The sequence below is a fragment of the Dendropsophus ebraccatus genome, chromosome 2 (genome assembly GCF_027789765.1).
Source record: "Dendropsophus ebraccatus isolate aDenEbr1 chromosome 2, aDenEbr1.pat, whole genome shotgun sequence".
NCBI lineage: Eukaryota > Metazoa > Chordata > Amphibia > Anura > Hylidae > Dendropsophus > Dendropsophus ebraccatus.
This window is the reverse complement of record NC_091455.1, coordinates 148,894,249-148,910,906: the sequence shown is the minus strand read 5'-3', so window position 1 is coordinate 148,910,906 and position 16,658 is coordinate 148,894,249. Positions and strand designations below refer to the sequence as shown.

The 16,658-nt window shown below is 40.1% G+C and overlaps 1 protein-coding gene across 2 annotated transcripts in view; it reads right to left on the bottom strand.

Annotated features, from left to right (window-relative positions):
• STAC (SH3 and cysteine rich domain) overlaps nucleotides 1–16,658 on the bottom strand; it is a 187,754-nt gene that overhangs the window by 8,837 nt on the left and 162,259 nt on the right. For both annotated transcript variants that reach the window (XM_069958472.1, XM_069958471.1), the window contains exons 8-10: nucleotides 12,499–12,581; nucleotides 4,247–4,298; nucleotides 2,689–2,826 (exon numbers count right to left, since the gene is read on the bottom strand). In XM_069958472.1, the coding sequence (XP_069814573.1) occupies nucleotides 2,689–2,826; nucleotides 4,247–4,298; nucleotides 12,499–12,581 (273 nt within the window). The remainder of the gene's footprint in view (nucleotides 1–2,688; nucleotides 2,827–4,246; nucleotides 4,299–12,498; nucleotides 12,582–16,658) is intronic.

The following is a 16,658-nucleotide window of genomic DNA, read 5'->3' as shown; positions in this document are numbered from 1 at the left end:
CAGCTGCTCACTGTGCTGTTTGCTAACATGGTTATGTACCACACTCAACATGGATCAGAGGAACCGAAGGGAAAAGTAGTCTCAGGAGATTAGAAAGAAAATTATAGACCAGCAGGTTAAATTTAAAGGTTATAAGACCATCTGCAAGCAGTTTGATGTTCCTTTGACTACAGTTGCACATTTTAATTATGAATGACCCATGGGACTGTAGCCAACCTCCCTGGACGTGGCCGCAGGAGGAAAACTGATGACGGAGACGGATAAAAAGAATGGTAACAAAAGAGCCTAGAAAAACTTCTAAAGAGATAAAAGGAGAACTTCATGCTCAAGGAACATCAGTGTCAGATTGCACCATCCGTCGTTGTTTGTCCTATGGACAGATAAGATATAAATGGAACTTTCTGGCAAAGCACATAAGCTCACAATAAAATCTCAAGATTATCAAGGGATGCTGGAGAGAAATGTGCTGCTCAGTGTCAGAAATCTTGGTATCAGTTGCAGGTTATGGATGGGTCTTGCAACAGGATAATGACCCAAACGTACAACTAAAAAAACCCAAGAATTGGGCGATTCTGAAGTGGTCTTCGATGAGCCCTGACCTAAATCCTATTGAGCATCTTCAGAAAGAACTGAAACATGTTGTCTGGAAAAGGCACCCTTCACACACACCAGACAACTGGAGCAGTTTGCTCTTGAGGAGTGGGTCCACATACCTGCCGAGAGGTGCAGAAGTCTCATTGACCGTTACAGGAATTGTTTAATTGCAGTGATTTCCTCAAAAATTTGTGCAACAAAATATTAAACTGAGGATACCATCATAATTTTTTATTCTGTTGATGCATAGTTGAAAAGCAATATCTGACTTTCATTTGTTCATTTTCATAGTATTTTTATTTATTTATTATTACTTTTGTCAGGTTTTTCTTTCAATAAACCAGGGGTACCAACAATATTGTTCATGTGTGTATATATACAGTATATATATAATATATATAATATATATACTATGGGGAGAATTTACTCACACGCCGGTGTTTAGTAATATCCTGCTGCCTTAGCATTACAATTCTCTTTATCACTAAGTTGCTCACACAAACAGGCTCTGTCCATTAAGGACTGAAAAGATTGGGAGACACCCTATTGCCAAGGTTAATGGAAACCAGTTACCAAATTGTTCATACATTTCCAGTAGGAATAACAGAGTAATAGCCAAATGCTTCAGCAAACACATCAGGAGTGCTGACAGACGCCTTTTAACAAGATCTGTCTGTCACAACTATACCCACAACATCTATAGAAAAGTCATATTTATTAACTTAATATTGTTGACATTGGACACAAGAGGTAACTGCAATAAAAGTTAAATAAGCTCATTCTTTGTTGAAATGATATCATGTGGATTCTCCTTTTACACACTCAGTGCTAAATTAACACTTTTCATCAAGTAGCCATGGTGATGTTTAATATGACATGAGGTAATGGAAAAAACAGCAGCCACCTATCATGATTTATATCAACAGGCAATGTATTGTTCCATTTCTGGAATTTGAAATAATATACTTAGTTTAAACAATTAAACAGTAGTTTAAAATATGTTCTTGCATTTTAACATAAATCAGATTAAAATTTTAACAAAATGCAGATGAAAACTATGTTTATTGAGATTGATATGTCTCATCTAGTTTACAATGTAATTGGTAGTGGTAATGCCCTAATAGCAGGATGGACACATGTGCAGATTGTGCCATAGGCACCATTCAATATCCAATATCTGTATTGTATTTGCTAGTTGTTGTTTATGTTATGTTAGATGTGGAAACTAAGGGCGGGAATAGGTGAGAAATAGACATTTATGTTTGCACAGGTCAGTGCTACTATTAAAATTTTTACCACTTTAGACCTTAATGGGGTTTATCATCTTCAACAATCAATAGTACAGGTCCACAAGAATTATTGGGGGAATTCTACTCCAAAATATGGTTTTGCTGTAAAGTGCCACTGTATTACTCCTCACATGTATTAACCATATCTTGGCAGATAGGTGCTAGCGGGATAAAATAGTCATATCTTCAGAAGAATTAAACTGGTGGTGCTAAGTTGCAGCAGCTTGCCTCCTCCCTTCCCCTCTGGCCCTGCTTTTACAGATTGACATAGAGGGCTGGAAGCTGAACCCAGTGCATCAATGATGCGAGGCGGAGAGGAGAGGCATACTGCAACTCAGCACTGGTGGTTTGATGCTTCCTCTGCTAACAAAAAGATATGGCTTATGTTATCCTCCCAACACCTATCAGCCAGGACCTTCAGCTCTGCACAGCACATACAGTATAGTTGACAAATTATTTTTAAACCATCATTTAATGATAAGGATATTTTGATGAGGGTAGGGGTGGGGGGTGCAGTGGTGGTGGACTGGCCTTTTTAGGATGGGCCACTAATATTTGCCCACTTTTGTATGGTCAATGAAAGAGTTACTTTATGGATGGCATATCCCATTCCTACCCCAGTCTACCTACTCTGTGTGGACTGTGGTCAAAACTTCATGGTAGTTGTAAAAACATAATATACATAATATATTACCATAATATATTTAATACATGCTGCTATGAACAGCATTTTACGCCACAATTTGTGACACATCTTCACTATAATGAAGATAAGACTGTAAACACACAGACATAAGGCATTTACCTGATTTTCCTTAAGTGATATCTGTCCCTGTTCTTTGCACCCAATGAATGTTCTAGTACAACGAAAAAGTCTCTCATTGCTTTGGATTTTTTGTACAAAATTAGCAGGAAAAAATCCAATCCTGTCCTCGATTTTACCCTGTGAAGAAACATCTTGTAAATTATGAGAAAAGAAGATTTACATAATTACAATGTGACATATTTCCCTCCAATTGCCTCTTCTAAAGTATTATGTGAGTAATGCGCTTGATTCATTTTTGGAAATATTATACTCAGGGTACATTTACACATTGTGAATCTGCTGCAGGTTTTCTGCAACTGATAACAAAAGATCTGTGACTGAGTGTATATACATTGGTGGAATAAATAAATCTATCTAACAGCAAAATTGTCTGGCTTTCCCACAAAAACCTATCCAACTGTTGTATAAAACACAATGACAAGGAATTCACAGAGTAGTACAGACAATGTTGATAGCGTTGTTTAGGCTGTCAGCTAGTAAAGCCTTTAGAGATTTCTAAATAGTTTAGAAACCTAAACGACATAAACCTTGCTCTTAATCTAACTGTCTGTCTGTCTGTCTGTCTCTTTCCTTCCTCCTTGGAGCGGTTAGCAGTGTAATCTTTGGTCTGGAGCACCATTGGGAGCACTGCCCCACCCCCATCATACAAGCCGGCCTGCTTCATTCATTATTATTAGAAGGAGTGGGGCAGTGCTCCTAATGGTGCTTTGGACCAAGGACTACACTGCTAACAGCAAGGGAATGGAACAGAGGAGGAAAGTAAGAGATTCATCTAGCCTGAGATAATACACCCCTCATGGGATATGCACTTCCCCCAGAGATCCACCTAAATCTGCCTTCATATACCATTATGTATGGTGAAACGGTGTCTCCACCTGGGCACTTTTTGCAGGGTCAAGAAAAGCGCATATAAAATATTTATATTTAGCAAAGAAGGATCTTTTCCTTGTGTTGTTCTGAATCTAGTTGGTCCATACAACGATGGTATTTCATTTGGCCCACAACTTCATGGGAGGAGGGTGGGTTGAAGCCAGTTGTCCAAAAGATACTTAAAGCTTTTGTTCCAAAAGATCAAATGGTGTTTCCCATTAGGGATTCAACCTTTGAGAATGTTATTAGACAATTTTTATTCCCCCCCCCCCCCACTTTAGTTAATAGAAAAAGACACAGTCATTACTAGAGATGAGTGAATCTCGAGCATGCCAAAGTGTCATCAAATGTTGCAGATCCGGCTTCGGACGAACGCGAGCATTCTTGAGATTTACTCATCTCTAGTAATCACTAATGCTCTTTCTATTAACTTTATTGGAGGAAATAAAAAAAACTGGCTAACAACATTCTCAAAGGTCCCCCCCTTCCCCAATAGAAAACACCATCTGATCTTTTGGAACAAAAGCTTCAACTCTGCCTTACCATCAATCCTCAGTCCATTATTTTACCTATCCCCAGGATAAGCCAGCAACATTTCTCGAAATTCACTCATCTCTAGTCATTACACAAAGCATATTAAATCCTATTAGCATCCTATGAACTTTACCTTCCACCAATCTTCATTTGAATCATCCAATATAGTTATTCTATCTCCAGGTCTACAGAAAAAGAAACAAAAAAAGATTTTTTTTTAAATACAGTGCAAAGTACAATACATATATACAGTATTAGGTTATTTTCCCACTACGTAAGAGACCAGCCGTTCCGTGACCCGGCATCAGAACTTCACACAGCACACAATGAAGCAAGGGGCCGGAGCCACTCACTTCACTGTGTAAATTGACAGGTCTTTCTGCCGCCGCAATTCACTGAATTGTCAGTTCTTTGCGGCACTGCATGGGATCCCGGCCGGAGTGTATACGATGTGTAAACGCTCCGGCCGGGATCCCATACAAGAATAGGCAGTGTTCCACCCCATACAAAGTATGGCCGTTGTAGCCGATGGCCACAACGGCCGTACTTTTATGTAGTGTGAACATAGCCTTAAACATTATAAAACATAAATTCTCATTTTTTTCTAAACTAGGGTCTAACCAGACAGAATAAATTTGATTTATGGGCCTCATCATTGTCTTGTGTTTCTCTGATCCCTGGGGCTCGAGGTCTTGTTGACTTCTTACACTGCCCCTAGAGCATGCGGTTCCAGTAATTGTAGCTATAATTATATTCCCCTGTACTTCACAGCATAACACATCGCATTCTTCTCTCTAAGCCATGGCTTAGAGATGGTGAAAACGCACTGGACTGATTATTTCCACAGTACACTACTACAGATGGCATGTGAAGAAAGAAGAGGTTACTGACGCACCAGGCTATGCAAGGTGCTAGGAGCAGAAAGACAAGCAGACGGTTGCAATAATCCCTGAGGCTGAAATAATAAAAAAAAGCATCTTCCTTGAATGGACATTACAGATCATCTGGAGGTACACAGCCTAGGCCCCCACCAACACATAAAGCACTCTCACTTCTTCCAATCCAACTTGTGGATGCTGTTAATTACAGGCAATGTGCAGTAGATTATGGCCCAAACCTTACAGTTGATTTTCTGGGGTGAGGAGTAATTTTTCGTGAATTAGGTGCTACAACTGAGTCTACAGCACTTATTTTCAGGCAAGATCCTGCAGTGTTGTGTGTTAATCCTTTAATGCCCACAGTCATGCCTGGTATTGTGTATATTAACTCTGTTACCTCTGCCTTGTTAGGCAGTTACACTTCATGGCTATGTTCATACTGCGTATATGTCCGGCCGCATATTTTTGCGACCGGACATATACGCGGTAAACTCCGGCCGGAGATTTCCGCTACTTGCGGCCGGCTACATACGGACCGCGAACTTACGCCCGAAGTCTACTTACGCTTCCTGAGCGCCCTACGTAGCGATCTGACAGCGGTCTTTTACTTGGAAATCTTCGCCTAGCCCCGGACAACCCACAGAACCTTTTGGATCGGCACAAAAAGCTGCAAAAATGAAGAAATCACCACTACGTACGGGACCGCATGTAACGCTACAGGCGTAAGTTACGGCATTTTCGTCCGCAAACAATGGTCTGGTTAATTTTTTACGCTGCTGCATACGATCCGGGCGTAAGTTCGTACGTAGTGTGAACTGTGCAGCCGTACATCGTATACTTTCCATTGTACGCAAACTACGTAAGTCTCCGGCCGCTTATTCACGGAACGCGATACGGCCGGAAACTTACGTAGTGTGAACATAGCCTATACCTGTTTCCTGGATTAAAAATCTAAAACAACAGGATGTACTTGCAGATTTCTTTTTCTTAAATAAATTTCAAAGGAAAACGATAAATCATTTTCTGGCCAGAAACCGACATGCTGTGAATTTAGTTATCCATACCCCTGGTCTATTTCTGAGTAGAAATGTTGCTTGTGGATAAGATTCATTAACTCTTCCAAATGAAATGTGCTGTGATCCTCTGTTCATTTTCTATGCACAAAAAAAGTTTGACTTTTTTTTTTTTTTTTGCTACTTGAGAATATACTGTAAGGCCATGTTCACACACAATCTTTTTTTATTAACCCTTTAATGACAAGGAGAATTTTCATTTTTGCATGTTAGTTTTTTCCCTCCTTAAGAGCCAGTTCACACTGATGTGTGCTGATGTAAGTAAATGAGAGAGCGCACGCTCGTCTGATGTTACTTCTTTGAGCGGAGAGGAGAGGGAGCGGACAAGTGCGCCCTCTCATTCACTTACAGCAGCACTGAGCATGGTGGGATTCCATGACGGAGAGGTCCGCCGCGGAATTATGCCATTTACTCAGTGTGAACTGGCCCTTAAAGGCCATAGCGTTTGCATTTTTTGACCAACAGACTTATACGAGTCCTTATTTTTTTTGCAACACCAATTATATTTTGGAATGACAGACTTAATTTTATGCTGCGAAACAAACAAAAATATATTTATATATTTGCATGTTATCTATGTTCGTCAAGTCAGTACAATTACAATAATATGCAACTTTTATTTTATTTATGTCATAAAAATAAGAATTCTTTGCATCAAACCAAACAATTATGCTGTATAAAAATCCCCATGCATACCTGTTCTGGTCATGTCTACTTGGGAGGTGCACTCCCCGCCTAAGAGCTTGTTAGGCTGCAATGATCAATCCAACCAAAAAAGGTTCATGAGAGGCACTCAGTCCCATAAAAATCTCCTTATTGAATGCACACAAGTGTAAAAATCCACTTGAAAGATTTTATTTGGCTACTTAAAATAAAAACCTTTTTAAAGAAAACTAAATGTGTTTAAAATTGCTTTATTACCATCCTTAAAATGCTTTTATTTTTTGGTTTTATGTGGATATTTGAGGTGGTATTTTTCGCGAAATGATCTTTACTTTCTATCGGTAGCTTGCTTGCATATGTGCAACTTTTTGGTCACTTTTTATTATAATTTTTACGGATTTGATGTGACTAAAAGTCAGCAATTTTCCACTTTGGCCTTTTTTTTAACGCTTATGCCGCTTACCGTCTGAGATCAGGAATTCTATAATTTAATAGGTTGTATGATTCCGCACGCAGAAATTGAAAAAATGTTTAGTTATTGTTAATAAAATGGAAAACGGGGCTGATTTAAACTTTTATTATAGGATGGGATTTTATATTGAAGAAAGAACTTTTTTTCCACACTGAAACTAGAAGTCCTCCTGGGGGACTTCCATTATAACTGTACTGATCTCTCATAGAGATCAATGCAATACATACGTACTGCATTGATCCATGGGATCAATGCTCAATTACTATGGGCTGCTAGAGCCCACGGGATCAACTTCATTTCTCGAGACACAAGAGTGACAGCCCGCTCAGCCAATCACTGGCTGTGGCACTGTCCCATCTCAATCACTCAGTCAGTGATTGGCTGAGCAGGCTGTCACTCTTTAGAGTCACAGCCTGCTCGGGACAATAACTAACCATGACGCTGTCCGGTGCGCTGTCCCAAGACACAAAAGATGGCACCGGAGAAGCGGAGACAGGTAAGCCTACTATTTTTCATTCTCAAACCCCCTTAGAATGTTTTTGTGGAACATTCTATGCAGGTTGATCTTATAGGAGGTTCTGAGATGTTGACCCCACTGTGTGTACAGAAACAGATACATTTTTCAGGGGAGTCACCAGGAGGTCGCATGACTCAACTAAAAGAAAGCATTCAAAGAATTTTCAGATAGAAAGGAAAAACTAAATTTGCTAATCCTGGCTTTAATGTGAACTTCATACTTTTTTTTTTTTTTTATCAAATTCCAGCTTTGTCTAAAACAATATCATGTAACACTGTCTAAACGTGACGTGACATGCAAACAAAAGCATGATGATTACCTTCTTTTTGTAACAGATATTGTTTTAGTTGGCAAACATAATTAGTTTTAGGGACTGGTTTCTCCTAAGCCAGTTTACATAATGCTTTTCTGTCTCCTCGGAGTCAAGCAGTGATGAAAAGCCTCAGCTGGTCTGTGGGAAACAAGTTTTCAGTGCTGCCTACTTGGAGGTTGCTTATCTGTCATGGTTGTAACATTTGGGCCATAAATAAACTGTGAAAAATTTCAGGTGGCAGACTTAATTTTGTATTCTGCAAAAGATCACTCATATGCACCTGAAAAGTCTATGGGTGTCAAGAAAATCGCAAAACGCTGTGATAGATGAATAGAGATGAGCGCATAGTATTCGATCGAATACTACACTATTCGAAAGATTCGAGTTCGATCGAATATGTGATTGAATATTCGAATCTAAATTAACTTTACTAAAACAGCTAAACAATTTTTTAGCTGTTTTAATAAAGTTTATGCTCCCTGGGAAAGCAGGGAAGCAGTATTACAGGGCACAGTATTACCGGCAATTAGCAATTGCCGGCTATAATGCCGATTCCTGTGATAGTTAATATTTAATTATTAAAACAAAGTTTTTGTCAGGAACTTACTTGACCGCGCTCCAGCGTCGTCCTTGTCAGTCGGAGGGCCGCGTGAAGTCACGGAGACCCGACGCGTCCCTGGTTACCAGGAGCGCTGCGGGCTCCAATGACGTACGGCCGCCCGTCTGAGCGGTGTTGTGCTCAGCTGGACGGCATCAGTGCTCAGAGTGAGTGACAGACGTCGCTGTCACTCATTCTGCAGCACTGCAGCTGTCTGTTGTCAGCACTCAGGAGTCCGGACCAATCACATCCTGGTCTGGGCTCCTGGTCTGGTATTTAAAGAGCCAGCGGTCATTTACTGATCACTGGCTATTAGGTTAACTCCCTGGTCCCAGCTCCCCAGTGTCTATTCCTGTTAACCCCTTCCTACTCCCACTGACTGCTTTCGCCGTGTTATCTGACCTCCCGCCTGACCTTTGACTATCCTATTGCCTTTTGATTTTGTGCTGCGCTGCCCGTTGGTTTTGACTTGGCCTGGTTGTTATCCCATATTGTCTTTGTCTGTCTCGGTTTTGTGTTCCACGTATACAGTACAGGGAACGTCTTTGTGGTTGTCCACGGCCACCTAGGGCCGATCGAGGCAAGTAGGTAGGGACAGTGGGGGTGGGTGCAGACCTAGGGCCCACTGTCTTGTCCTGTTCGTGTCTACCAGTCCTGACAGTTTTGTTTTAAAACAGTTATTTTCGTTGAACAATAGCTTAATTAAAACGAATCAATGCTTTTGCATATAAATATACTGTTAATAAAAAAAAAAAAATATAAATATATGTGTGTGTATGTATATATATATATATATATATATATATATAGATTTACAGTATATTTAATTGCAAAAGTATGTATTTGTTTTAATTATGCTATTGGACAATGAAAATAGCTTTATTAGAATGAAAATGTGCTTTATTAATTAACATTAACTATTACAGGAAGCTGTATTATTGCCGGCAATTCCTATTGTCGGTAATACAGCTCAATGTAATAATTAATAATTTAGTTTAATTAAAACAGCAAATGTTTCTTCTAATGATGCTATTTTTTTTTTATCACAATAGCAACATTAGAAGAATTATTTCGATTTATATGTCCGCCCAGCTGATTGGCTGAGCAGACATATAAAGAGCCAGTCCCCGTCACACTGAGCTCAGTGTTCCGGGGACCGGCAAAGAGAAGACATCAAGACATCGGAGGGTGAGTAGAAAGCTCTCCCCTCCCTCCCCGACACTGCACCCATACCAGCAAGAAAGGGGGGTCACTTAACCCCTTCCTTGCTGGTATGGGTGCAGTCTGACGTCAGTCTGGCCCCCAAGGGGTTAATTGGGGACCCTTACTTAACCCCCTGGGGGCCAGATTGTTCAGTATAGCACCCAAGGGGTTAAGGGGGATCCAATGCATCCTCCTTTAACCCCTTGGGTGCCACACTGTAAGCAGTGATCTGTAAAGATGCTGCATACTGTGAGATGCACAACACCGCTCACAATGATGGGTGTTGTGCTCCTGTTTGTGTGTTTTTTGTGTGTTTCTCCCTTTTTGTTTTTCAGATATCGGTATTCTGTGGATTACGGCAGATTCGGTGGATTCGATGGACTACGGCGATGACCAGTGGTTGTTGGGATTTTTTTGGTAATAAAATGGTCAACAAGTGGTTTGGGGGTGTTTTCATTTGAATAAAAAATATTTTTCACTTGTGTCTTGTCTTTATTTCTTTACTATATAGACTTAGTAATTGAAAGAAGTCTAATAGACAGAATCCATTACTAAGTCAGGGCCGGTATTAAATGGGCTAACACTATCTCCCCATTATTACCCCAGTACCCAATGCCACCAGGGGTGCTGGGAAGAGCCGGGTGCCAGTGGTCCCAAACGTCAAAATTGGCGCTCCTGGACTGGGCGGCAGCAGGCTGGTAATATTAAGGCTGGGAAGGGCCATAACAAATAGCCCTTCCCACCCTGGTGTTTCTAGGCTGCTGTTGCTTGGTTTTTAACCTGGCTGGTAATGAGAATAGGGGGGACCCTATGCATTTTTTAAATTCTTTATAAAAAAAAAAAAGAACAAATGTAAGTAACAAGGTTTGTAATATATTTTATGAGAGAAAGATGCCTCTTTCCCCAGTTATCAGCTAAGACCTAAAAAGAAATTTTGAGGGGTTGACTAGGAGTATAAGAAACACAGAAAAAAGTAGAGAAAAATCATCCTCATTTTGTGTATGTATTGCAGCTTAGTTCCAATAAAGTGAATCGATTTAAAGGGAATCTGTCAGCACCTGGGCCGTACCTGAGGTGCTGATAGTGTGCTCTAGCTGGCAGTCTCCATAGTGAGCATGGTACCTTTTGGTAATTTGTCAGTGGAGTGGATTATGCACAATCTCAGGTCTCCTACTGTAATTAAGAGTCAAAGAGGAGTTGTTTGTGCCACACTCTAGCACACCTTACCACTCCTCCCTCTTCTTCATGAATAATCAATGCTGGCCGGCCTCCTGCTTGCTTAGCTTTTAGCCAGTGTCTCTAATTGCAGATCAGTCCTCTGTAGTTTATGTCTGAAAGAAACACTTAGTTAAACTTGTGAGCCACAGTGTGTTAGAGCTGTGGTCTAGGGGTTACTCTCCTTTCTACAAACCACCAGCAGTTTATTCTTTGGTTAAAATCCCTGTTAAAATTAAGTGGATGGTAAATATTTGCCTTTATTTTGAAATACTGGCCATTATTTCCCATTTAATCACAGCCATCAACTCAACAGTGTGTGAACATAGCCTTTCTGTGTTTTCAATCCACTCCTGGTTTTGGTTGAAAAATAAAGACCAAAATGTGAAAATAAGGCTATTTCCACTGTGTGAAATTAGCCTTAAAAAATACACCAAAGAATGAACTGCAGGCAGGTCTGCAGACAGGTGAGTTACAGGTGAGTTACAGTTACAGGTGAGTTACCCCTAGACCACAGCTCCTTTCTTTCAGACATAAATTGCCTACAGAGGACTGATCTGCAATCAGAGACACTGGTTGACAGCTGAATGATCAAAAGGGTGGGCAGCATTGATTATTTATGAAGAGGAGGGCTCAGATAGGGCCCGGTAGCCGATAGATTCCCTTCAAGTTGGAACTCCATAAACAATGTAAGGACAGGGGTGGTCCTTTTTTTCTTTTTCAAGCAGATGTATTTTCTTGTCCTAGACCATCCCTTTAATTCAAAACTCAGGCCTAAAAATGCATTACAATTGAACCTTAAACTTAATTAAGACCTTGCCTCAAAATTAATTTAGTCCTCCAAAGTTACTCAAAAGAAAGACTACTAAACAGCTTCAGGCCCCAAACCAAACTAAATATCGAGCTAGAACCCTTAATTAAAGTCATGCTCTAAATAGACGATCAGCTGAGGATCAGGCATTTTCCCAGGCTGATCTCTGTCACTTTTACACAGGTAAATCATTGGCCTCTTGAGCATTTCTTGCAATGCTTCTGGCCAATAATCGGACTGTGTAAAAGGCCCTTTACTTACTGCCCCTCACTGATACCTCTTCACTTCCTGGTGCCACAGCACTAGGTCTTGATGCTACCCAGAAACAGGACCTTGTGTTCAGCATTACTAGTTTTCCGTCAACTTATAATGGTTGTCCGGCGACCAAATAATATTGTGATTTAAGGGATCACTCTATTGATCAGATAAGTTATCTTTTATGTACACACACACACACACACACGATGGCAAAGTCACAGTGTCATACAAAATAGCAGTTACTTAGAATGTAGAATAAGTTAGTATATGATACTTTTGAATTACATAACAGAAGAATATTAGACTGAAAAACAGAAATAATGCATAAACGCTACAACATTTTTAGAGTTGTTCTTCAATAGCATTTAAAAAAAAGCCAGTTACCTCATTGCTAAGTCTTCATTTTCTTGTGGTACAAATTTGTACAAGGCAATAAAAGTATCTACTGCATCTTTAAATAGTGGAATCTATAGTGAAAGAAACGGGAGAACAAAAATGCATTAGAAACCAATATTTATTAACCAGTTTGACATTACACATTTATTTTAGGAAATAAAATGTTTGCCGTTTGGATAACAAGTGAAGTGGCTTGATGGAATCTTAGGTTATTGACTGGTAGTCAGGGCATTCTGATGCCTCTGCTACACTTTGGGGCCTTCTGTGACTGCTCAGCTGGTAAAGTCTGCCTGTCTGCCAGACTGTATCAGCAGAGTGCCAATATGCATTACAATGATCTAAATAAGCAATCAGAAGATTGCTTATTAAAGGTTCCTAAAGGGACTTAGGCTATCTTCACACTTTATTTAACAGCGTCCGTTGCATAGCAGCGGATGCTGTTAAACTGCCGGCCGCTGGGCTGCATTCAGCACGTTCTGCAGCCAATACCTCTGTATGAATGTTCTGTTTTTACAATTGACTTTTGGGCACTGTGGGTGTGCCCGGCCGCATTTTCCATTGTGTGAACAGCTATTATTTCCGGAACCTGTTTATTGAACAGCGTCCTGAAATAATAGGCAGGTTCATTATTTTAACGCCCATTCTAAAGGATGGGCGTTAAAATAACGATGTGTGAACACAGCGGGCAGCATTGCCTTGACTTTAAGGCAATTGTTAGAAAAATCATTAGAAAATTTGTTTTTAAGATCACTTAAGCCCATCTTTTACATAGGGTAAATTTTCGGTGAAAGTCTGTTTACACAAAGCGATCTGCGAATTTTCAGCGAACAACAATTTAAGAACATGTTGAAAGATCAAATGAACGATTTCTTGCTCGTCGCTTGATCGTTTGCTGTTTTTACACGGTACGATTATCGCTCAAATGCGATGGTTTATGCGAAAATTAGAACGATAATTGTTCCGTGTAAACGCAGCATTAGCCTCATTATAGCCAATGAGGCTAAAGTGTCCCAATTATCGAGTGGCCGGCATTGAAACCAGCTGTGAGCAATAACTTTTTACATGGCTAATGACATGTCAAAGAAATGACAGATGCACCACCTCGTATGGGCGTGCAATAACCACGGTCCAATTACGTGTAAATTATATTTAATTTCCCAGAATCACGTATAAAATCTAACTTTTATTAGATATGCATTAAAAGTAAAAAATGTATTAAAACAAGTGTTCTACACATATGAAATCGGCACTTCACAACAGATCTAGGGTGTTGACCCTCTGATAGACTGGTATACTTAGGGATAGATTAACCCAAATGCATAAAGATGAAACCAGACTTCAGAAAAAATTGCAATAAACAAGTATCTCTGTCTCAATCCAAGTCTCTACGCGTTTCACCCAGATATGTCCCAGGGATCATCAGGAGACCTTCACAAAACACAATGGTTACTGTTTAGAGATTATATAGAATAGTTGTGTTTAAATAAATAGAAAAATCAGCGGAATAGTAGGGTAGGAGACAAGTGGGGATATATTTAGTGTGTATACTGTGTGCGTCGAGTGTTCACCCTGGCCCGCCCTCCGATAAGCACTTGGAGCGACAGGCCAGGATAACCCCAAGACACAGACAAACCACACACAATCAGGAGTACACTTTTATGGCTGCAGTATTACACGTCAGAAACTGTATGTATGGCCAATAGGGATAGCAAGCCACAAGTCACAAGCCACATGCAAATATGATAACATACATAACCTCTATGATTGCCATAGATTGCCATAGATTATTGTAGAGGTTATGCATGTTATCATATTTGCATGTGGCTTGTGACATCATAGGATAGTGGTATCCAACCTGAACCCCAAAGGACGGTCTCTGAGGGTCATTGCTATCCCTATTGAAAAGTTATACATGTTACATATCATTGTAATCGTAATAACTTGAGGAACATATATGACAGGTCAGTTTTTCCATAGGACACACAGCGTAAAAACCACACACCCCCAAAGAAATTTTTTTTTCAATTTCACTGCGCATATAATTTTTTTCTGGTTTCGCAGCATATTTTATGCAAAAGTTCAGCCTGTCATTGCAAAGTACAATTAGTGACGCAAAAAATAAGGGCTCATGTGGGTCTTTAGGTGTAAAAATGCAAGTGCTATGGCCTTTTAAGCACAAGGAGGAAAAAACGAAAACGCAAAAACGAAAATTAGCCTGGTCCTGAAGGGGTTAATACATTTTTTACTTTTTATGCATATCTAATAAAAGTTAGATTTTATACGTGATTCTGGGAAATCAAATGACATGTCAAAATGAATTATACTGACAGAGACTCTTTAACATTACTGTTCTATGCTACTGGAGCAGGTGTAGATTCCTCCCATGGCCACTCCTTCCTGTCTTGCGCCCCCCCCTCCCCAACTGCCCATTAGGGGAGCAGGGCTTACACCTGGCATATGCCACGCAAAATCTGTGCCTTTTCTGTGGGGTACACCTGGGATCCACATTGATAAATGTGCCCTTTAGTGTTTCTGTGTATGTGTGTGTGTTTGGGGCAGAAATAATAACAACAACAACAAGAAAACAAATAATTTTTGTTTGGGGGTCAGCCCTGAAGAAGCAGAAGTGCTAAGGCAGGACAGACTGATGATTTAACCAATATTTCTAGGTTTGTATAAATACATTTGTAGAAGTGAGGCAGAAACTACACAGTGTACACTGTGTTCCAAATTATTATTAATTTATAATATTTTGGCATATTTTTCAAAATTACCTGTATTAATTTCAGTCATTGTAATTTTCCAGTCATCAACTATTCGAGTATAATTGAAAGGTTTTTGAACAAACTGCCTATGATAACAGTATATTAAAAAAAATAAACACTCAAAATGCATGTTCTAAATTATTATGCACAGCAGAGTTTTCAACCTTTTCATTTTAATTAAGAACAAAAAAATGGTCATTTGTGACATTATAAGCATTAGCAGATTATTACAAACTGAAATCAAACAGTTTTCAAGTCAAAAATTTATTCTAGGTGATGATACATTTGCACATAGGGCCCCTTGTTCGAAATTTGTCAGTTTTTGAATGGTTTCTGCTTCAATTGTTTTGCGTGAGGACAGAATACCCTCCCAGAGCTGTTGCTTAGATGTGAACTGCCTCCCTCCATAATAGACACTCCTTTTGATGATGCTCCAGAGGTTCTCAATGGGTTTGAGGTCAGGGGAGCATGGGGGCCACACCATAAGTTTGTCTCCTTTTATGCCCATAGCAGCCAGGGATGCAGATGTGTTATTTGCAGCATGAGACGGTGAATTATGCATTATGCAGGAAAAATATCTTGCTGCATAATGCACGGTTCTTCTTGATCCATGGCAGGAAGTGCTGTTTGACAAACTCCACATACATTATGGAGTTCATCTTTACCCCTTCAGGGATCCTAAAGGGGCCGAAAAGCTCTCTCCCCATGATTCCAGCCCAAAACATTACTTCACCTCCTCCTTGTTGGGGCCGTAGCTGTGTTTGCATGGAGTGTCCATCAACCAGCCATCCTCCACTTCATTCATCTGGGCCATCGAGCATTGCCCGGCACTCATCGGGGAACAAAACAGTTTTAAAGTACTTTTTCATGTATTGTTTGGCCACTGGAGCCGTTTCTGCTTGTGTGCAGTGGATAGAGGAGGTCAACAGGATGGCTTACGCACAGCTGCAAACCTCTGAAGGACCCTGCATCTTGTAGTTCGGGGGACGTTGGAGGCACCAGCAGCTTCAAAAACTTCTCTGCTGCTATGACAAGGCATTTTTGCAGCTGTTTTTTTAACCTGATGTAATTGCCTGTTGGAAAGAGTCCTCAATTTTCCCATATCAGCGTGCACACGTGTGTGCTGGGAATCAGCTACATACTTCTTCATTGTGCGATAATCACCATGAAGTGTCTTGACAATGTTGATTGTAGTCATGCCTTGACCTAAACACTCCACAATTTGTTGCTTCTCAGCAGCCGACAGATCCTTTTTCTTTCTCATTTTGGCTCAAAATGTAGGCTGCTTAATAATGTGGGACTTACTTCTTAAGTAGTCTTGCCTTTAATTGGACACATCTGCCAAAATAATTAGCACAGGTGTCTGCAATTGCTTTCAGTGAT